Source organism: Papio anubis, chromosome 16 (genome assembly GCF_008728515.1).
Source record: "Papio anubis isolate 15944 chromosome 16, Panubis1.0, whole genome shotgun sequence".
NCBI classification, from domain to species: Eukaryota; Metazoa; Chordata; class Mammalia; order Primates; family Cercopithecidae; genus Papio; species Papio anubis.
Genome location: NC_044991.1, coordinates 64341812 through 64363452, shown reverse-complemented (window position 1 = coordinate 64363452; position 21641 = coordinate 64341812). Strand labels below are relative to the sequence as shown.

Genomic DNA, 21641 nt, shown 5'->3' with positions numbered 1-21641 from the left:
ATGTACACATACAGTGTTTTTTGAGATCAGCAAGGACAGTATAGCTTGAGCACAGTAAGCAAAAGTTAAGAAGTAGATGAGGTAACAGAGGTAGCAGAGGACAGATCCAGAGGGCCTTATGTACCACCACAGTGGAAGCCACTGGAAAGTTTCTTTCTTTTTTCTTAGACAGAGTCTCACTCTGTTGCCAGTCTGGAGTGCAGTGCAGTGGTGCGATCTCAGCTCACTGTAGCCGCAGCCTCCCGGGTTCAAGCGATTCTCCTGCCTCAGCCTCCCAAGTAACTGGGACGACAGGCAAGTGCCACCATGCCCAGCTAATTTTTGTCTTTTTAGTAGAGATGGGGTTTCACCATGTTGGCCAGGATGGTCTTGATCTCTTGACCTCGTGATCCGCCCGCCTCGGCCTCCCAAAGTGCTAGGATTACAGGTGTGAGCTACCGCACCTGGCTGGAAGCCACTGGAAAGTTCTAAGCAGAGGTGTGATTTGATTTACACTCTAATGGTATTACCGTGTTGAGAATAAACAATACTGTGTGGAGAACAGACCATGCAGGTGCAAGGACAGAGTGGGGGACACCGGTTGGGAGATTACCGCCATAATCCAAGCCAGAAGATGATGGTGGCCCAAACCAGGGCAACAGCAGTGAACATGATGAGAAGTGATGAGAGTTAGTCTGGCTAGAATTCAAAGTCAAAGCCTATCAGAACTGCCAATGGACAGAAAGACCTAAGAGAAAGAGGAGTCAAGACACCAATGCTGAATCCCCAATGCCTTGTGTACAGGCAGGCACACAGTATATGAAGATCTAGTGAATGGCTGTGACTAGTATTTTCCCACCTAGACCGTAAATTCCCCTAAAACAGCACCTGTGTCAGAATCCTAATCTTCTCACTCCATGTTAATGAGAGCAGTAACTTTTCTGACTAAAAGTCGAGCACTTAGCATGTTGGGTATGCCCACGCTATGCTGTGCTTTGCACACACCAAATCATTAAATCCTCACATCTAAGTAAGGTGACTATCTTCTGCATTTCACAGACCAGGAAAGTGAGGCTCAGAAGTAGTTACCTGCCCTAGGACACATCGCTGAGAATCAAACTTCAGGCAATTTGAATCCAAAGTCTGCTTTTAACCACTTTACTATTCTAAACTTCTCAAATAATGAAACGGTGAGCCACTGACTCATTCATGTGTCACCCTGGGCAAGTAAGTTCCCTTCTGTGGGATTCCAACTTCTCATCTGTCAAATGGTAGTAACAAGACTACATGCTTCCAAAGTTACGATGAGGCTACATGAGATTCCACCCTGCAGGGCGTCTACTCAGTAACTTCCGATGCAGTCAACTTTACTGAGTTCTTAGGGCCATGCGCTGTTCTAAACTATGCACGAAGATTATTTCACTTAATAGAGCAACTCAACGAGGCAGACAACGTGACTAATTTGACTAACTTACTTTACACATGAGAAACTGAGGTGCAGAGGGGTTAAATAACCTGCTTTGGGTTACACAATGAATACGTGGCCGACTGCAAGTTTGCACCCACAGTGTCACTTCAGAACTTACGCTCCAGGCTCCCAGAGAGAAGTGAGGGGTTTTCTTTGCCCCTTTCACTGAAGGGGAAACTACAGCCGAAAGGACAATCTGGCCGAAACCTCACACGGAGTAAGGGGCAGCACCGGGACCAGAACCTTAGGCCGCCTGGCCCAGGAGCCCGCGCGAATGAAATGAATGAGTGAGGCCAGGCCTATGGCTAAGGGCGGCCGCAGTCCCCACGGCTGGGCCTCGGGGCGACCCGTAGCTCCGCGCTGCACCCCTCCCCCAGGCACCAACCCCTCCAGGTCGCGGGCACTCCCACCAGCTCGCAGCCCTCCTTCGGACCCTCGACCCGACAGCGCCTCAGCCAGAGCTTGTGCCCATGCCCCTGTCCCGCAGGGGAAGGGGATCCCGCCTGGCCGGCTCTCGAGCGGCGACGAGTAGGCTCCCGCGGGCGACAGCCCTCTCCCCAAAGAGTGCCGGCCGTGGGGCCCTATCGATAAGCCACGCGCAACTCCTCACCCGGCGGCGCCATTCCTCCGAGCAGGTCCCGCCGGAGTCCGAGCCGCAGGCTGACTTCCGCTCGGGAAAGTGGCTCCAAGAGCCCGCCACAGGGGACGCCAGGGACTCGCGGCAGGCTCTGCGGGCCAGGATGAGTTCTAAGCACAGGTCAGTGTCGGCGGCCCCGCTGAACTTCGACGCTTCCAGCAGCCGCGGCCGGGATCTCAGTTCTCCCGCGCACAGGCCCTTGCAGTTCCCGAGGACAGACCCGCCTCCCCCCCGCGCCCAGGCCCACTTGGAACGGACCGTCTCGCAACGCTCCTATTCCGGGAGCTACCGGGACGTGGTTGGGCCAGGCCTCGGGGTGGGCCCGAGACGGGGCCGCTTCTGATTGGCGCATCTGCTGTCACTCACTCGTCTTTCTGCTGCCCGGCCCATTTTAAAGGAAAAGGAAGGGTCTCGACAGGAGGGGATAGCTTAGAAGGGATTTTTTTTTTTTTTTTTTTTTCCCCCCTCTAGTAAATTGTGGCAGTTTCTGGCCGAGCGCAGTGGCTCACGGCTGTAATCCCAGCACTTTGGGAGGCCGAGGCGGGCGGATCACCTGAGCTCAGGAGTTCGAGATCAGCCTAGGCAATACGGTGAAACCCCATCTCTACTAAAAATACAAAATTAGCCGAGCGTGGTGACACTTGCCTGTAATCCCAGCTACTCGAGAGGCTGAGGCAAGTGAACCTCTTGAACCTCGGAGGCGGAGGATGCGGTGAGCCGAGATTGCGCCATTGCACTCCAGCCTTTGCAACAAGAATAAATCCCCGTCTCACCGAAAAAAAAAGAAAGAAAATTATGTCAGTTTTTTCCAAAGATTATCCCTTGGGTTGTTAATAACTGACCTACGAGTGACGTTTTATCTGATTTGCAGACCAATGCAGTAACTCATAGAGAACATATTAGGCCAGTTTTACAGGCTCATCACGGAAGTGGCTCACCCAGGAACACCGCTCTAATAACTAGCGCCAATTACTGAATGTTTACAGCATAACCCGACACTGTGCCGAGGGCTCTACAAACATTATTTCTTTTCTTTCCTTTTTTATTGATACGGGATCTTGCTCCGTCGCCTGGGCTGGAGTGCAGTGGTGTGATCATAGCTCACTGCAGCCTCGACATCCTGGGCTCAAGCGATCCTCCTGCCTCAGCCTCCCAAGTAGCTGGGACTGCTGCCACGCGCCACCACGCCCAGCTAATCTTTTAAAATTATTTTTGGTAGATACCACGTCTCGCTTTGTTCCCCAGGTTGGTCTGGAACTCCTGGGCTCAAACGATCCTCCAGCCTTAGCCTCCCAAAGTGCTGAGATTACAGGCTAATCCCATTTTAAAGAGAAGGAAACAGATTTGAACCTAGGCAGTCTAACTCCAGAATCTGTGCTTTTAACTACAGTTCTATGAACGTATAAAGTATGCACAATATAACTCTTATTAACGTTATTATTGTCCCAAATGTTATCCCACATGGGAGAGAGTCAGTTCTTTCTGTGTGTCTATTATGATAGCCACTAGCCTTATGTGGATATTTAAATTTGAATTTAAATGGATTAAAATTAAGTAAAATTTAAAATTCAGTCTCTCATTTGTAGTAGCCACGTTTCAAGTGCTCAGTAGCCACAGATAGCTAGTGGATATCAGTTTTGACAGCTCAAAAGTATAGGACATCTTCATTATCGCAGAAAGTTCCATTGGGCAGTGCTGATGTAGAATATATAAAGAATTCTCCCAACTCAAGAATAAGACAACCAACCAGTGGTATGCTGGAGTTGTCTCATACTGTCTTGAGAGAGTCCATTGTTAAATTTTCAGTAATTTTGCAAATTGGTTAAATATAGCCATTTAGAAAATTATATCAACTTAGGATGAAATAAACTATATTGAAAACAAAACTCATTATTTCCTAATTATTTCACTACATTTTACATTTTCTCTTTTGTGGTTGCTTATATCTGTTGAAACTGTGTGATGGAAATATATGACGGTATGCCATTGCACATCTCTTCCCAAGGTAGTATCGGTAGCTTGATTTTGGCCATGATGGGAGTATTTACACCACAGGCTTAGCATATGCAGCCAGGAATGGTGGCTCAGTCTATAATCCCAGAGCTTTTGGGAGGCTGAGGTAGGAGGATCACTTGAGTCCAGGAGTTCCAGACCTGTCTGGGCAACACAGCAAGACCCTGCCTCTACAAAAAATTTTTTTAATTAGCCAGGTGTGGTGGCTCACATCTGTGGTCCTAGTGACTAGCTGTGGGCCACAGATGGGAGCCACCACACCTGACTAATGAAAAAGAAAAAGACCAACAATAACAAATGTTGGCAAGGATGTGGAGCACAGGATCTCTCATATCCTGCTGATGGAAATGTAAAGTGGTACAACCATTTTGGAAACAGATTGACAGCTTCTTTGTTTGTTTTGAAACAGAGTCTCCCTCTGTCACCCAGGCTGGAGTGCAATGGCACAATCTTAGTTCACTGCAACCTCCGCCTCCTGGATTCAAGCCATTCTCCTGTCTCAGCCTCTCGAGTAGCTGGGATTACAGGTGCATGCCACCACACTGCCCAGCGAAATTTTTTTGTATTTTTAGTAGAGACGGGGTTTCACCATGTTGGCCAGGCTGGTCTCAAACTCCTGACATCTAGTGATCCACCCACCTCAGCCTCCTAAAGTGCTTGGATTACAGGCGTGAGCCACTGGTTGTTGTTTTTTAAGAGGCAAGGTCTGTATCTGTCGCTCAGGCTGGAGTACAGTGATGGAATCATAGCTCACTGCCACCTTCAACTCTTGGACTCTAGGATCCTCTTGCCTTGGCTTCCTGAGTGACTGGCACTACGGGCACATGCCACCACCCTCAGCTAATTTTTTGTAGAGATCAGATTTTTTAAATTTTTTGTAGAGATTGGATTTTGCTATGTTACCCAGGCTTGTCTCAAACTCGTAGTCTCAGGCAATTCTTTCACCTTAGCCTCCCAAAGGCACCGGGAATATAGGCATGAAACATAGCACGTGGCCAGTAAGCGTCTTAAGAAGTCAGTTATACAATCTACCATACAACACAACCATTCTGCTTCTAGAGGGTTTGTTTTTAATGAACTCATTTTTTATTAAAGATATATGCATACAGGACGAGGTTCAAACTTCATTGGTTTGGGGTTTCCTTCCAAAATTGTTTTACTGGCTGGGCACGGTGGCTTACACCTATAATCTCCAAACTTTGGGAGGCCAAAGTGGGCAGATCACCTGAGGTCAGGAGTTTGAGACCAGCCTGGCTAACATGATGAAACCCTGTCTCTACTAAAAATATAAAAATTAGCCGGGTGTGGTGACGGGCACCTGTAATCCCAGCTACTTGGGAGGCTGAGGCAGGAGAATCACTTGAACCCAGGAAGCAGAGAGGTTGCAGTGAGCCGAGATTGCACCACTGCACTCCAGCCTGGGCGACAAAGTAAGACTCTGTGTCAAAAAAAAAATAAAAATTAAAAATAATTTTAAAAAATGAATTCCATAAGTAGTGTTTTTGCTTTTGTTTTTCTTCTAGAGACAGGTTCTCTCCATCAATTAAGCTGGAGTGCAGCGGTGCCATCATAGCTCACTGCAGTCTTAAAGTCCTGGGCTCAAGGGATCCTCCTGCCTCAGCTCCTGAGTAGCTAGGACTACAGGCACATGCCACCATACCTAGGTAATTTTTTACTTTTTTGTAGAGATGAGGTCTCACCGTGTTGCCCAGGCTAGTCTCAAAGTCCTGAGCTCAAGCAGTCCTCACTCTTCATCCTCCCAAAATGCTGAGATTACAGAGTGAGCCACCATGCCCACCCTCCATACATTTTTTTTTTCACGTATGCCAGCATTTGTGTGTGTGTGTTTCTGTGTGTATAGACATATACTTAATTACTTTTGTGAAAATATTGTTTTGTTTTAATAAAAAGTGTCATATCCATTGTTTGACAGCTTGCTTTTTCATTCATTAATCTATGCTAAACATTCAGTAAATAGAGACCTGCTCAGTCATTCACTCTACCAGTAATTGTTGAGCACTTCTGTATGTCACTGTTCTAGACTCCTAGGATACATTCATGAACAAAGCAGCCAAAGATTCTTGCCCTCATGAAGTTTACATTTTAGCAGGAGGAAATAAATGACAAACAATGAACACCATAAATAAGTGAAAGATATATTGGAAGGTGTTACATGCTATGGTAAAAAGAAAAAGAAAGGTTAAGGAGGATAGAGGGAGTTTGGCGAGGTGTTCTACCTCAATCTGGTTTTTGTGTGTTTGTTTGTTTTTTCAGATGGAGTCTCGCTGTGTCACCCAAGGTGGAGTGCAGTGGCGCAATCTCGGCTCACTACAACTTCCACCTCCCAGTTCAAGCGATTCTCCTGCCTCAGTCTCCCGAGTAGCTGGGATTACAGGCATGCGCCACCACACCCAGCTATTTTTTGTATTTTTAGTAGAAACTCGGTTTCGCCATGTTGGCCAGGCTTGTCTCAAACTCCTGATCTCAGGTTATCTGCCCGCCTCGGCCTCCCAAAGTGCTGGGATTATAGGCGTGAGCCACCAACACCCAACGTTGTTTTTAACAGCAGCATAGTATTTCTTACCTGTCCATTCACTCGTAATGAGACTGACAACATGCTAGGTACTGGGGATACAACGGTGACCATGTAGACAAGGTTTCTCTTTAATGGAGTTTATAGCAAATGAACAAGGTAATTGCAGGTAATGGTTAAATACTATGAAAAAAATAAGAAGGTAACTGTGGGACCAGGATGGTGGGAGCTACTTAGTCTAGATTGGTGCTGAATAAAAGCCTCTCTCAAAAAGTGACATTTAGGCTTTCAAATGAATGATGAGACAGAAGCAGTCCTGGAAAACTAATTTTTCACATCCTCTCTTTCTTCCTAGGATCTGTAGTCAGGAAGAAGTAGTGATCCCTTATGCCTATGACAGTGATTCAGGAAGTGTGGATTTGGAGCTGAGCAACTTAGAGACTATTAAAAAAGGCTCCAGTAGCATTGAACTGACAGGTAAAAAAGAGAAAGGACTAGAAAGGGGAGGGGAGGGGAAAAGAGAATCTGTTTTCAACTTGGGCCAAGACATATTGATTGAGTACTTGATGGGTGACCAGCCCTTGACTAGACTTTGATGATGAATTTGGTCCCTGACTTTGAGACCTTAAAATACGGTTGGCAAAATAAGATGACATACATGGTTCGTGATGTCCAGGAAACTAAGGTTGGTCCTGAGTTCTGCAGAAGAGTCTGAGTGCTTGAGGGATTCTGAGGAGGGAAAGGGCAGCGTGGGATGCCTTGGAGTGGGAGGACTTCATGCAGAAGGTGGGATCTGGATTGGGCTTCAGAATAACTTTCATTCTACAAAACATTTATTGAGTACCAGGAGCTGGGAATACAACAGTGGACATGACCGACATGGTCACTGCCCTCATAGAACTTACATTATTGTGCAGAGAAGAGACCAAAAAGAGTAAACAGTCAGTCACTGAAGTAATTACAACTTGTAGTAAGCAGTATGGAAGAACAGGCTGACACCAAAAATAAGGGCAGTAGGAACCTACTTGAAACTCTGGTTGTCAGAGAACACCTGTATGAGACAGCAAGCGGTATTTAAACCTAAAGGAGGCCTGAAAGATATCAGAGTAACTCATGTGAGTATAGGGAGTACTACAGATAGACGGGACAGCATGTGCATGACACAGGAAAGATCCTGGTGTGTTTGAAGAACTACCTTCATTCATTCACACATTCATTCAGCAAATACTTAATGAAGCCCTCCTGTGCTCTAAGCTTAAATCTAGCAGCTGGAGATACAGCATCGAACAGAACAGACACAGTATACCTATGGATGAACAGGCAAATGGAACTCAGTGTAATCAGTGTGATGGGGCTAGGGGAGCCAGAGTGGATATAGAGCGGTTTATTAGTGACTAGGGGATACGTAGCCAAAATGGGCAAAAAGGGATACAAGAAAGGCATCCTGGAGCTGCGACTTGAAGGATGAGTAGGAGTTAGCAAGGCAAAGATAGATAAGGGAAGGTGGGGGAGAAGAAGGAGAAAAACTCAGGCAGAAGGAACAGCCCGTGCAAAGATCAGAATGAGAACATGGCTTCAATTATTGCAATTAGTGGATGATAGGAGTATGGCAGGAAGTGGGTAGAGTTTGCAGAAGAGGCATTCAAGAAATCAAAAAATACAAAAGTCGAGTGGTGGCCGGGCGCGGTGGCTCACGTCTGTAATCCCAGTACTTTGGGAGGCCGAGGCGGGTGGATCACCTGAGGTTAGGAATTCAAGACTTTGGCCAACATAGCGAAACCCTGTCTCTACTAAAAATACAAAAATTACCCGGGGGTGGTGGCATATGCCTGTAATCCCAGCTACTTGGGAGTCTGAGGCACAAGAATCGCTTGAACCCAGGAGGCAGAGGTTGCAGTGAGCCAAGATTGCACCACTGTACTCCAGCCTGAGCAACAGAGTGAGACTCTGTCTCAAAAAAAAAAAAAAAAAAAAGGTAAAAATCTTCAGATGAAAGAGGTGTTAAAGGGAAAGTACTACTGGGATCAGTTCTTTGCATGTATTACCTCATTTAATTGTTATAATAACCTTGTTTTACAGATGAGGAAACAGGTTTCAGGAGGCAAACTAACTTGATAAAGGTCATACAAGTAGTAAGTGGTAGAGCCAAGAGTCAAACTAGTCTCAAACTGAGATTTAAAGTCCGTGCCCTTAACCATTCTGCTACAGCTCAGTCCCAAAGGCTTTTGTAGCTTAGGAGGCCCTTAGAGAACATTGAATTTATAATTGAGAAAACTGAATCTAGGAGATAGGATGGGACTTGGTTAAGGTCATAGGGCAAGTAGCAAAGGTGAGAGCCAGAGGTACTCCCCACTAAACCTCATCACTTTACATAGTACGGAGGCATCATCCAGTGTCTTTCTTTTCAATGTTAGACTTGGACATCCCTGACATCCCTGGACTCCATTGTGAGCCCCTGTCAGACAGCCCCAGACACCTGACCCGACAGGACCTGCTCAATGAGGCCATTGTTGACAAGCTGATCCAGTCCATCCAGAGGGGTTTCAGTGGTGAGCTAAAGGTATGCACAAGCAATTTTTATGAGTTATCCAACTTATTCCTCCATTTAACAAATATTTTAAACATATTATTTCTCGATTATGCAAATAATTTTATATTATAGGTTATAAAACATGTTTATATTTATATTTATAATACATATATTTGCATATATTTATACCTTATACGTTATGAAATTAATGTAAAAACAAAACCATAATAAAAATTAAAAGCTGATCTTCTCTAATTCCAGTCTCCTCAAATAACTACTGCTGACCTTTTTATTTATTTTTTTTAGACTTTTTTTTTTTTCTTCTGAGACAGTGTCTCACTCTGTTGCCCAGGCGGGAGTGCAGTGGCACGATCTCAGCTCACTGCAACCTCTGCCTCCCAGGTTCAAGCGATTCTCCTGCCTCAGCCTCCTGAGTAGCTGGGATTACAGGCACGTGCCACCTTTGCCCAGCTAATTTTTGTAGTTTTAGTAAAGACGGGTTTTACCATGTTGGCCAAGCAGGTCTTGAACTCCTGACCTCAAGCAGTCAACCTGCCTTGGCCTTCCAAAGTGCTGGGATTACAGGCATGAGCCACTGTGCCCAGTCCTCTATGGCTTTTAAGTCCCATTCACCCAATCAACAAGTAATGAATGAACAGCTACCATTTATAAGGCACTGTGCTAGATGCAGGGAAGAAGTTGGAGTAGTAAGATTACAGACTTTTCACAGATAAACAAACTGGGCCACAAACAGACCAAGACCCTGTCTCAAAAAGTATAATACTATTCAGCAATAAAAGGAGGGAACTATTGATACAACAGCAGAGATAAATCGCAGAGGCATTGTGTTGAGTGAAAGAAACCAATCAGAAAAGGTTATAGACTGTGTGATTCCAGTTGTGTGACATTCTTGAAAAGACAAAACCATAGTGATGGAGAACAGATCAGTGATTCCTAGGAATTAGGGTGGGGAGAGGGTGTGACTAAAAAGGGATAGCAGGAGGGAAATTTAGGGGATGGTGGAACTGTTCCGTATCCTGATTGTGGTGATGGTTACACATGTGTATGTGTGTGTTATAACACATGGAACCATGTGCTCCCCACCAAAATCAGTTTTACTGTATGATACTTTTTTAAAAATCGTGTTATCACTTTGTACCACATAAATATATACAACCATAGTTTGTCAATTTACCAACACACACACACACACACACACACACACAAAAGAAACACACATACACACAGAGGCTCCGCTGGAAGGAGGATGAGGAAGACTTCAGTAATGCTGGTAATAATCTGTTGCTGGCTACAGGGTGTTTTTTGGTTTGTGAAAATCCACCGACCTGTACATTTTCTTTATGTAGAATACCAATGAAAAATAAAAGTAAAACATTTAAAGTCAGCATGTTGGCCTTCACTTTTGACTTCAGCTAATCATCATACTTCATATCAGCATGGTTTTCTTTCGATTTCTTTGTAGTTAATGAAGGGCTTGGATCGCTGCAGTGAATCGAAACAAAAAAAGCCCATTCCCTGCCTTGAGCTGATTCCACAGTCAATCAGGGAAATAGATTAATACAAAGGTCATTATGTTGGAGGATCGCAAGTGCCATGATAGCAATTTATTCATGTGGTTTGTAGATACACTTAGAAAGGACACTGGACCAGCCAGTCGCAGTGGCTCACGCCTGTAATCCCAGCACTTTGGTAGGCCAAGGCGGGCGGATCACGAGATCAGGAGTTCAACACCAGCCTGGCTAACATGGTGAAACCCCCATCTCTACTAAAGATACAAAAAATTAGCCGGGCGTGGTGGCGGGCGCCTGTAATCCCAGCTACTCGGCAGGCTGAGACAGGAGAATAGCTTGAACCTGGGAGGCGGAGGTTGCAGTGAGCCGAGATGATGCCATTGCACTCCAGCCTGGGCAACAGGGTGAGACTCTGTCTCAAAAGAAAAAAGAGAAAGGACACTGGACCCTGCTTCAGGAGCAAACGCATTCTCCAAGTCTTAAGATATATAGAGATTTTTTTTTCTTTTTTGAGACAGAGTCTTGCTCTGTTGCCCAAGCTATAGTGCAGTGGCACATTTTGGCTCACCGCAACCTCCATCTCCCAGGTTCAAGTGCACCTGTAGTCCCAACTACTCGGGAGGCTGAAGTACAAGGATCCCATGAGCCCAGGAGATGTAGACTGCAGTGAGCGGTGATCTTGCCACTGCACTCCAGCCTGGATGACAGAGTGAGACCCTGTCTTAAAAAAAAAAAAAAAAAAGGTTCTACGATAAATAGGTTTTATATAAATAATTAGAAAAAGAGGCCGGGTGCAGTGGCTCACACCTCTAATCCCAGTACTTTGGGAAGCCGAGGCAGGCAGATCATCTGAGGTCAGGAGTTCGAGACCATCCTGGCCAAGATGGTAAAACCCCATTTCTACTAAAAATACAAAAATTAGCTGGGTATGGTAGCACATGCCTATAATCCCAGCTACTTGGGAGGCTGCTGCAGGAGAATCATTTGAACCCAGGCACACCACTGCACTGCAGCCTGGGTGATAGAGCATGACTCCATCTCAAAAAAAAAAGAGAAAAAGAGGCCAGGCGTGGTGGTTCACACCTGTCATCCCGGCACTTTGGGAGGCCAAGGCAGGCGGGTCACTTGAACTCAGGAGTTTGAGACCAGCCTGGGCAACATAATACAAATGATTAGCTGGACGTGGTGGTGCGTGCCTGTGGTCCTAGCTACTTGGGAGGCTGAGGCGGGAGGATTGCTTGAGCCCAGGAGGTTGAGGCTGCAGTGAGCTGAGATCACACCACTGCACTCCAGCCTGGGCAACAGAGCAAGACCCTGTCTTTAAAAAATAATAATAAAAGAAAAAAGAAAAAGAGAATGTTAGTACTCAGAGATTTTATTCTTCCAATCAGAACTTGGATTTTAATAGGAAATTTTAAAGGCAAAATAATGAATTTTTAATGATATCGAAAGAACTAGAAGTAACAGAATCAGAGAGGTCACTTTTAGGAAGCTTTTTTGTTTTCGAGGCGGAGTCTCACTCTGTCACCCAGGCTGGAGTGCACTGGCGTTGTCTCAGCTCACTGCAACCTCCGCTTCCCGGGTTCAAGTGATTCTCGTGCCTTAGCCTCCCGAGTAGCTGGGACTACAGGCACGTGCCACCATGCCTGGCTCCTGTTTTGTATTTTTAGTAAAGACAGGATTTCACCATGTTGGCCACTCTGGTCTGGAACTCCTGACTTCAAGTGATCTGTCCACCTTGGCCTCCCAAAATGTTGGGATTACAGGCATGAGCCACTGTGCCCAGCCTAGGAAGCTTAATCAGGCAGCACTACCCAGGACAGGCAGGTAGAAAGCAAAGACTAAGAGTGGGGAGAGCCAGGATGGAACAAGAAGCTGAGAGGAGAGCTGAGGTACCAAAGCAAGGCAGGGCCAGTAGACAAGGAATTTCACCGACATCTTCCATAATTTACTCATTCCTTGTAATAAAAGACTAATATTGGATTGAAAGAGATGTCAGATATTTAAAGCATTCCAAGAAACTTTTCAAAAGCTCTTCACAGTTATTCAAATAAGATTATAACATATAATTATATTTTTATCATTTTTCCACAAATTCAGGGTGAACTTGAAAAGCTGACATTCCTAGGATCTCTGTCTTCTCTCAGCCGAGCTTTACCTTATGATGAAACCACAGAATCATTCATTCACAGCCATATAGCAGACATTGTGCATACCTTAAATGTAAGTATTATGACCTTATCACAAATGACTGGGATCACATAAATTCAGTGACTTGGCCGAAGCATTTGTTTAGTGGCTTCACCTATGTTATCAATTCACTTGAACTCTTCTCGTATCAGTATCTCCACATGGAGGAGCAGTATTCATGGCTACCCCACACATGTAATCACCCTTGAAAATCAATTAAAAGAAGAGTAGAAAGGACAGCAACAGCATTTGAATTTCTCAGCAAGGCCAATGCTACATTCTCATGAATCAAGCAGTAGTTCCCAGACAGTCCCCATAATCAAATGCCTAGGTTCGGCTGGCAGCCCTGCCTCTTTATAACTGTGAAACTGTAGGAAATTACTTTACTTCTCAATGCCTCAGTTTCCTCATCTATAAAACAAGAATAGCTATATCTACTTCATAGAGCTATTGTGACCATTAAATTCAAAATAAATATAAGCCATGTACCTTGGTACCTAACACACATGATGCATTTAAGAAACATGACTGTATTATTGTTATCGTATTTTCTGCTGTTTGTACTTACTCCAGCCACACTCTGCCACCAACTCATCCGTTCATTCACTCATTAAGTGCCTGACAGTTCCAGGAACTGTCTTGGGAATTTGGGCTACAAAGACAAAGAAGACAAAATCCCTATTTATGCAGCTAAGCAAAGTATAATAAAATGTCACAGGGACTGTGACAAGTTTAAATGGGCATATGGGGGTCACAGAGGAGATAGTGAGTGGTCAGTTCCATGTCAAAGGATCCAGAAGGGCTTTGCAAAGGAGCTGATGCATTCAAGCAAGTACTTCTTGATGCTTTAGTTTTCTCGTCTGTGAAATGTCTCCTTCAGTTTCTCTAAAGCTTTAAAATTCTGATGTTGAAGTTTCTTACATATTCCAGGAATATGAGTAGTTCTTTCTCATATCACAGATTTATAAGGCTGATTAGACTGATAGCTTTTATAATTCAAGGCTAACCAGCTAACAGTTTTAAGTAATGGACAGTTATTAAGCACACTGTGGTGCTTTGATAAAGGTTACACATTTCCTGGAAACCTTAATCCTTGCCCTTGAAGGGTTTAGGATCCATCTGTAAGTAGCTACACTTCAAAAAGTAAATAGGTTGAGAACTATTCCAAATAATACATTAAGAAGAACAGGATGGGCCGGGCGCGGTGGCTCAAGCCCAGCGCTTTGGGAGGCTGAGACAGGTGGATCACGAGGTCAGGAGATCGAGACCATCCTGGCTAACACAGTGAAATCCCGTCTCTACTAAAAAGTACAAAAAAACTAGCCGGGCGAGGTAGTGGGCGCCTGTAGTCCCAGCTACTCGGGAGGCTGAGGCAGGAGAATGGCATAAACCCGGGAGGCGGAGCTTGCAGTGAGCTGAGATCCAGCCACTGCACTCCAGCCTGGGCAACAGAGTGAGATTCCGTCTAAAAAAAAAAAAAAAAAAAGAAGAAGAACAGAATGATAGAATACAGACTTAACAATAAAACGCGGCAGCTCATGCATGTAATTCCAGCACTCTGGGAGGCCAAGGTGGGCGAATCACTTGAGGTGAGGAGTTTGAGAGCAGCCTGGCCAACACGGTGAAACCCTGTCTCTACTAAAAATACAAAAAATAGCCAGGCATGGTGGCAGGCGCCTGTAATCTCAGCTTCTCCTGAGACAGGAGAATCGCTTGAACCTGGGAGGTGGAGGTTGCAGTGAGCTGAGATGACACCACGGCACTCCAGCCTGGGCAACAGAGCGAGATTCTGTCTCAAAAAAGAGAGAAAAAAAGAAACAAACAAACAAACAGTTTGAGACCAGTTTGGGCAATGTGGTAAAACTCAATCTCTAAAAAAAAATACAAAAATTAGCCAGGTGTGGTGGTGCATGTCTGTAGTCCCAGCTACTTGGAAGGCTAAGGTGGGAGGATCAGCTGAGTCCAGGAGACAGAGGTTGTAGTGAGCCGAGATCATGCCACTCTACTCCAGCCTGGGTGACAGAGTGACACCCCATCTTAAGAAACAAAACAAAACAAAAACCAAATGCAGCTTTCTACTTGGCTGTACTCCTTGGGAAAAGGGATATAGGCAACTGCAGGATCATAGGACCCAGCCAGAGTGGCATGTTTCTAGAGCTCTATTTTCACCAGACTTGGCAACAATAGGTTGCCACATGGTTCAACCAGCCGGTCCATAAAATCCACAAATACAAGTCTCAACAGCAACAATGCACTGAATTGCACACTGAATTCTGCATTTGAATCTGTCTACCCAGTAATAAAATGCCTGCATCAGATGTCAACCAAAGTATAGACTGGCAAGGGATTCAGCCTAGAAGAGTTAAAGGTAGCTAGTATCCATGAGAAAATTGCATGGATCACTACAGCATTGCATAAGTCTACAAAGTCCCCACAGGCCCACACGGGGGTGCTGAAAAAGCACAGCTCCCAGCAACCAAGGGGAGAAGTGCCCAAGAGGAGAAGCAGTTCTGCTGAGGAACCGACAAGGAGGAAAAAGCCAGGGTCATTATAGAGAAAGAAAACTTTAAGGCATTTACCAGTGCTCGTGACCCAAACCAGTGCATGGCTCCAAGTATCCAAATGAAAAAAAGCCCGGGAAACCAACAACAGAAAGTGGAAGGAAGGGGAAAAAAATTGTTATGGCACTTCACCAAATATTTTTCTTTTTTGTTTTTTTGGTTTTTTTTGTTTTTCTGAGACGGAATCTCATTCTGTCACTCAGACTGGAGTGCAGTGGCACAATTTCGGGTTACTGCAACCTCCGCATCCCGGGTTCAAGTGATTCTCCTGCCTCAGCCTCCGAAGTAGCTGGGGTTACTGCAACCTCTGCATCCCGGGTTCAAGTGATTCTCCTGCCTCAGCCTCCCAAGTAGCTGGGATTACAGGCACCTGCCACTATACCCAGCTAATTTTGTGCAGTTTTATTAGAGACAGGGTTTCACAGTAGAGACCAGCCCAGGCTGGTCTTGAACTCCTGACCTCAGGTGATCTGCCTGCCTCAGCCTATCAAAGTGCTGGGATGACAGGCATGAGTTCACCAAAAATTTCTAAATAAGCACGTGAAAAGATGCTGATCATTGTGATTAGGGAAAGGCAAACTAAAACAACAGTAAGCTTCAACTATACACCTACTAAAATGGCTAAAATAAAGAAGAAAGGCAATACCAAATATTGGCAAGGATATGAAGCAACTAAAATTCTCATACGTTGCTGCCAGGAATGTGAAATGACACAACCACTTTGGAAAACAATTTGGCAGTTTCTTAAAAAGTGAAACATATACTTACCATATGACCCAGCAATTTCACTCCTAGGTAAAACGAAGCATATGTCCACACAAAGATGTATGCACAAATGTTCACAGCAGCTCTATATGTAAAAGCCAAACCCTAGAAGAAACCCAAGTGTTCATTAGCAGGTGAATGGATAAACAAATTGTGGTATTGTATATCCATATAATGGAATACTACTTGAGAATAAAAAGGAACTATGGAAATATGCTACAACTTGGAACAATCTCAAAATAGTTATGCTGAGTGAAAGAAGCCAAACATTTTAAAAAGAGGATATACTGCTTGATTCTATTTATATGAAATTTGAGAAGATGCCAACGCATCTATAGTGACAGCAGAGCAGCGGTAACCTAGAGGTGGAGGTTGAATGAGGAGGAGAAGGAGCAAGGAATTACAGAGTAGCACAAAGAAACTTTTGGGAATGATAGAAATGTTCATTCTCTTGAGGATGGTGATGGTTTCGTGGATATATACATGTATCAAGAATCATCAAACTGTATGCTTTAAATATGTACAGTTTATTGTATATTGTAAAATATATACGATATGTAATATAATATAAAAATATACAATATATACAGTATATAATGTTGAGAACTTTCATGAAAAATAAAAAGAGCCTGGGTGTGGTAGCACCTGCCTGTAGTCCCAGTCACTCTGGAGGCTGAGGCAGGAGGAACGCTTGAGCCCAGAAGTTGGAGGCTGTAGTGAGCTATGATCGTGCTTATGAATAGCTAGTGCACTCCAGCAGTAAGACCTCCATCTTTAAAGAAAGAGAGAGAGAGAGGGAAAGGGAGACAGAGAGAGGGAGAGAAGGAGGAGGGAGGGAGAGAAAAAGAGGGAGAGAGAAGGAGGGAGGGAGGGAAGGGAAGGGAAAGGGAGAAAGAAGAGGGAAGGAGGGAAGGTAGGAACAAAGGGGAAAGGAAGGAAGGAGAGAAAGAAAGAAAAAGGAAAGAAAAAGATGAAGGAAGGAAGGAGAGAAAGAGGAAAGAGAAAGAAAGAAAGGAAAGAGGAAGAAGAGAAAGAAAAAGACAAAGGAAAGAAAGAAAAAGAGAAAGAAAAGAAAGAAGAAAGAAAAGAAAAAAAGAAAAAGAGAAAGGAAGGAAGGAAAGGGAAGGGAGGCAGGCTGTGGCAACTGGGATATAAAGTGACAGCAGGATTAGGGTGAAATTAGTCCAGGTGGATCACTCAACTTGTGTTAAGACCTTAACAAAAGGGCACAGTGGCTCACGTCTGTAATCCCAGCATTTTGGGAGGCTGAGGTGGGAGGATCACCTGATGTCAGGAGTTTGAGACCAGCTTGACCAACATGGTGAAACCCCATCTCTACTGAAAATACAAAAATTAACCAGGCACGGTGGTAGGCACCTGTAGTCCCAGCTACTCAGGAGGCTGAGGCAGGAGAATCGCTTGAACTTGGGAGGCGGAGGTTGCAGTAAGCCAAGATCACACCATTGCACTCCAGCCTGGGCGACAGAGCCAGACTCTGTCTCACAAAAAACAAACAAACAACAACAACAAAAAAAGACCTTTGAGACAAAACTTCTGATTTTGTTTGGATTAGTTAGGATTCTTCAGGCAAGAAACAAAAATCACCTCTGGCTCAAGTAATTTACAAAAAAAAGATGCTGGGATATCTCTCTTAGACTCTAAGAAAGAGGTTTAAACAAGTCTCCAGAAAAGTAAGCTCCGGGACAGCTCCAGAGGTCTCAGAGGCAGGGGCTTTGCTACCATCACCATGACTCAACCCTGTAGCAACTCCTGCTTTGTGCCTGTGACTGTAAGATTCCAAATTCTGCAAGAGAAAATCTGATTGACCCAGACTGGTCTGTTCCCCACCCTGCATCAATAAGGTTTGCCGGGGGAAAAGATCATGTAGTAATGATATGAGTTCTGGGTGTCCCACCCTGCGTTTTGGAGGCATTCCCAGGGAGAAGGGGTGATTGCTGTGATCTGGGCAGTCACCCAGGAAGTTCCTGCTACACACATACTCTACTAACAAAAAATACCCTCTCACTTCTGAATTCCCTGTAGAGGCTAGCATAACTGTGAACAAATAATAAACCTTCAATATCCAACTGATTAAATAAAGAAAAGATGATTCTGGCAGAAGTGGATCAAGTCAATTGAAGTCAGAGGGGATTGCAAGCCTGGGGCTTCAGCTAAGAGATGCTGCTTTCATCCACATGAAGGTGTATGGCTCCAGGAATGGAGAGTCACAGAAACCGTGCAGAGCAGGGGATGGCTGATGCTATAACTAATGGGATGTAGGGCTTGAACAAAAGAAAAAAAGCATAAATCACCTTTTTAGTGAGCCCTGGGAAAAGGGAACAATTGACAACTATTATAGGACAGGAAGCTGTGTTCTTTGCACGGGGACCACAGTGAACTGACTTTAATGCCAAAATTCTGGGGATGTTAGTGGCTGTGCCCTTGAGATAACCGGATGCAGTCGAGTAGAGCCCTGGGAGAGCTGTCAGGGCTGAAGACAGAGTCTTAGGCTTCGTCCCTTCCAGACTATAAAGCCACAAGAATAAATGCGCTCCTTGAGGAAAAAAGGAAAGAAAGCAGCAGCCCACCAGCAAGATCGGAGTCAGACCAGAGCTGGAAAGTAAGAGGAGAAAAACTCAGAAAGGGAACCTTGTAGTGTTTATTGAGCACTTACTGCATCCTAAGTTTTTTTGCTGTTTTTGAGATGGAGTTTCACTCTCGTTGCCCAGGCTGGAGTACAATGGCACCATCTCGGCTCACTGCAACCTCTGCCTCCCGAGTTCGAGTGATTCTTCTGCCTCAGCCTCCCTAGTAGCTGGGACTACAGGCACACACCACTATGCCTGGCTAATTTTTGTACTTTAAGATGAGACGGGGTTTCACCATGTTGGCCAGGCTGATCTCGAACTCCTGACCTCAGGTGATCCACTTGCCTCAGCCTCCCAAAGTGCTTGGATTACAGGCATGATCCACCGTGCCTGGCCTGCATCCTAAGTTCCTAGTGAGATCTTTTTGGTTGCAGGTAAGAGAAATCCTCTAGAAGCAGCTGAAGCGCAAAAGGTGAGATTTGTTCTAAGGATCACTGAGGGTTTCCCAGAACACCTTGACAGGAGGAGCAGCCTGACCCAGGAAGGGAATGAATCTAGAAAATAAATAGCTTCCACATACTCAAGGAGAACTTTCAATCTCTTGTTTTTGCTCCTTTGTATGAATTTCCATTTCTCCTCTCTCTCTCTCTCTCTTCTCTCTCTCTCTCTCCCTCTCTCTCCCCCTCTCTCCCCCTGCCCCCACCCCGTCTCCCTCTCCTCCATCTTTTCTCCCCAAAATTGGCCCTCTCAGTTGCCTTATCCATAGGGACCAGTGCTTCCAAATTTTAAATTTTTTCCTTTAGAAGACCATCCAGACTGAGATTGAAGCTCTGTGTCCCAGTTCCAGATTCCAGAAAGAGTCTAATAGACCTTGGTGTCTACTCTGGGACAGATGAGCTGTGGCCAGTGGGACAGAACGACCTAGCAGACACGTAACTTTGAGGTGCCCATTTCTATGGGTTGGGGACAGTTCCCAGAGGGGCCTGGTGGACAGTCCAGCAAGGCTTCTGCTACAGTCTTTTTTTTTTTTTTGAGACAGAGTTTCACTCTTTCACCCAGGCTGGAGTGCAGTGGTGTGACTTCGGCTCACTGGAACCTCCACCTCCCGGGTTCCAGCGATTCTCCTACCTCAGCCTCCCGAGTAGCTGGGATTGTAGGCACCTGCTTTCGAACTCCTGACCTCAGGTGATCCACCCTCCTCAGCCTCCCAAAGTGCTAGGATTACAGGCATGAGCCACTGCGTCCGGTCAGCTACAGTCATTTACATGAGCTCATTTTCTCTGTACAGATAAGGCAACTCAGGCACAGGGAATTAAACGACACATTCCGGCTCACACAGTGAGTGAGCGGCAGAGCCAGTGCGCAGCCCAGGGACTGTCCCACTCCAAAGCCCCTGCTTATCACTCCAGCACAGCAAGGCAGCTTTCCCTCTGCCAGTTTGTAATTTGGAAAGTTGTTCTTTTTCCAGGACAAGTAACTCAGAATATTAGACGTGATTGTAGAGAGATGGCTGGTTTAGTGGAGGAGGAGTTAGAATGCCTAAACTAGAAATAATCCCTGGTGATAAAAAGAACGAATAACAGACACTAACAATTACACAGGGCTGCTGGGTGTCATGAATTTGCTCAGTGAGTACTCACAACCACCCCATGGAGGTAAGTATTACTGTTTTCTGGTTTTACAGATGAGCAAACTGAGGCACAAGGAGGTTAAATAATTTGTGTCAGCTCAAACAGCTGGTAAGAGGCAGAGCCAGGGTCTGGGGTCTGGCTCAAGAGAATAAACCCCTATCCCTGTCACTGTCCTGCTGCCAGGCATCTGGGGCCTAAGAGCAGGGCTGGCTGAAGGACCTGTTGTGGTTCTTGCTGGCCACCCACTCTCTGATCATCGCTGGCCTAATGAATGGGTACTTTCTCAACTCTCACTGCAGGTACTGGTACAAGAGGAGCGCCCGCATTCTCTGTCCAGTCTCGTGCGCCAGGAGGTCTTTGTCACCATCGCTGATCTCAGGTGATGCCCACATGCCCCTTACACAGGCATCTTGGTTCCACTCAGGGCCAATGCCAGGTCCAACTGACATGACCCTTTTTTTTTTTTTTAACTGGAGTCTCTCTCTGTCCCCCAGGCTAGAGTGCAGTGGCACGATCTTGAGTCACTGCAACCTCTGCCTCCTGGGTTCAAGCAGTTCTCCTGCCTCACTCAGCCTCCCGAGTAGCTGAGATTACAGGTGTGTACTACCATGCCTGGCTAATTTTTGTATTTTTAGCAGAGATGGGGTTTCACCATGTTGGCCAGGCTCGTCTCAAATTCCTGACCTCAAGTGATCCACCTGCCTCGGCTTCCAAAAGTGCTGGGATTACAGGTGTGAGCCACTGCACCTGGCCGTGATCCATATTTTTAACTTTTGAAAACTGTTCATATAGAAAAGAGGAAGCCAAATCTGTGTTTTTGAGTAAGCACTTTGATTTCACATATGCTACTATCCATATCTGAAAGACTTTATTGGAATCTCTTTGGAGTTCGGTTTTGTCCAAAGTATATTTGGCGGGAAGTTACTCCCATATATGTTTCATGACATTAGAGTTCCGACTTCTAAGAAACTTGGAAGTGCTGCCTGTTGTTTACCTCTCAGAGTTATATGGTAGTGATTAAGCTGATCAAAGGCCCTGAGAAGTCTTGTGGTTAAAAAGTTCTTTAACTAGATTCAACCCATGATTCCCCAAATGAACATTCAGCAGAATGTGCTTTGGAAAATTGTGGCTTACTACGTTAGACTGTAGCAGGCTTCCCCCTGTGGCTGAACTGAAGGGAAGCCTGGAAGGATATTACTCCAGTAACTTCTTGG

The 21641-nt window shown here is 45.3% G+C and overlaps 2 protein-coding genes across 6 annotated transcripts in view; one reads left to right on the top strand and one right to left on the bottom strand.

Moving 5' to 3' along the window:
• The window catches only part of RPN2 (ribophorin II), a 59887-nt gene extending 57507 nt beyond the window's left edge, over nucleotides 1–2380 (bottom strand). For both annotated transcript variants that reach the window (XM_009216164.2, XM_003904776.3), the window contains exon 1: nucleotides 2058–2380. In XM_009216164.2, the coding sequence (XP_009214428.2) occupies nucleotides 2058–2070 (13 nt within the window). In that variant the 5' untranslated portion in view covers nucleotides 2071–2380. The remainder of the gene's footprint in view (nucleotides 1–2057) is intronic.
• Nucleotides 1815–21641, top strand: part of MROH8 (maestro heat like repeat family member 8) — a 76732-nt gene continuing 56905 nt past the window's right edge. For all 4 annotated transcript variants that reach the window (XR_652368.4, XR_652369.4, XR_652367.4 and 1 more), the window contains exons 1-5: nucleotides 1815–2204; nucleotides 6986–7107; nucleotides 9045–9190; nucleotides 12793–12915; nucleotides 20727–20806. Coding sequence is in view for 1 of the 4 variants with exons in the window: in XM_003904775.5 (XP_003904824.2) it covers nucleotides 1918–2204; nucleotides 6986–7107; nucleotides 9045–9190; nucleotides 12793–12915; nucleotides 20727–20806 (758 nt within the window). In the remaining 3 variants the exon portion in view is untranslated. The remainder of the gene's footprint in view (nucleotides 2205–6985; nucleotides 7108–9044; nucleotides 9191–12792; nucleotides 12916–20726; nucleotides 20807–21641) is intronic.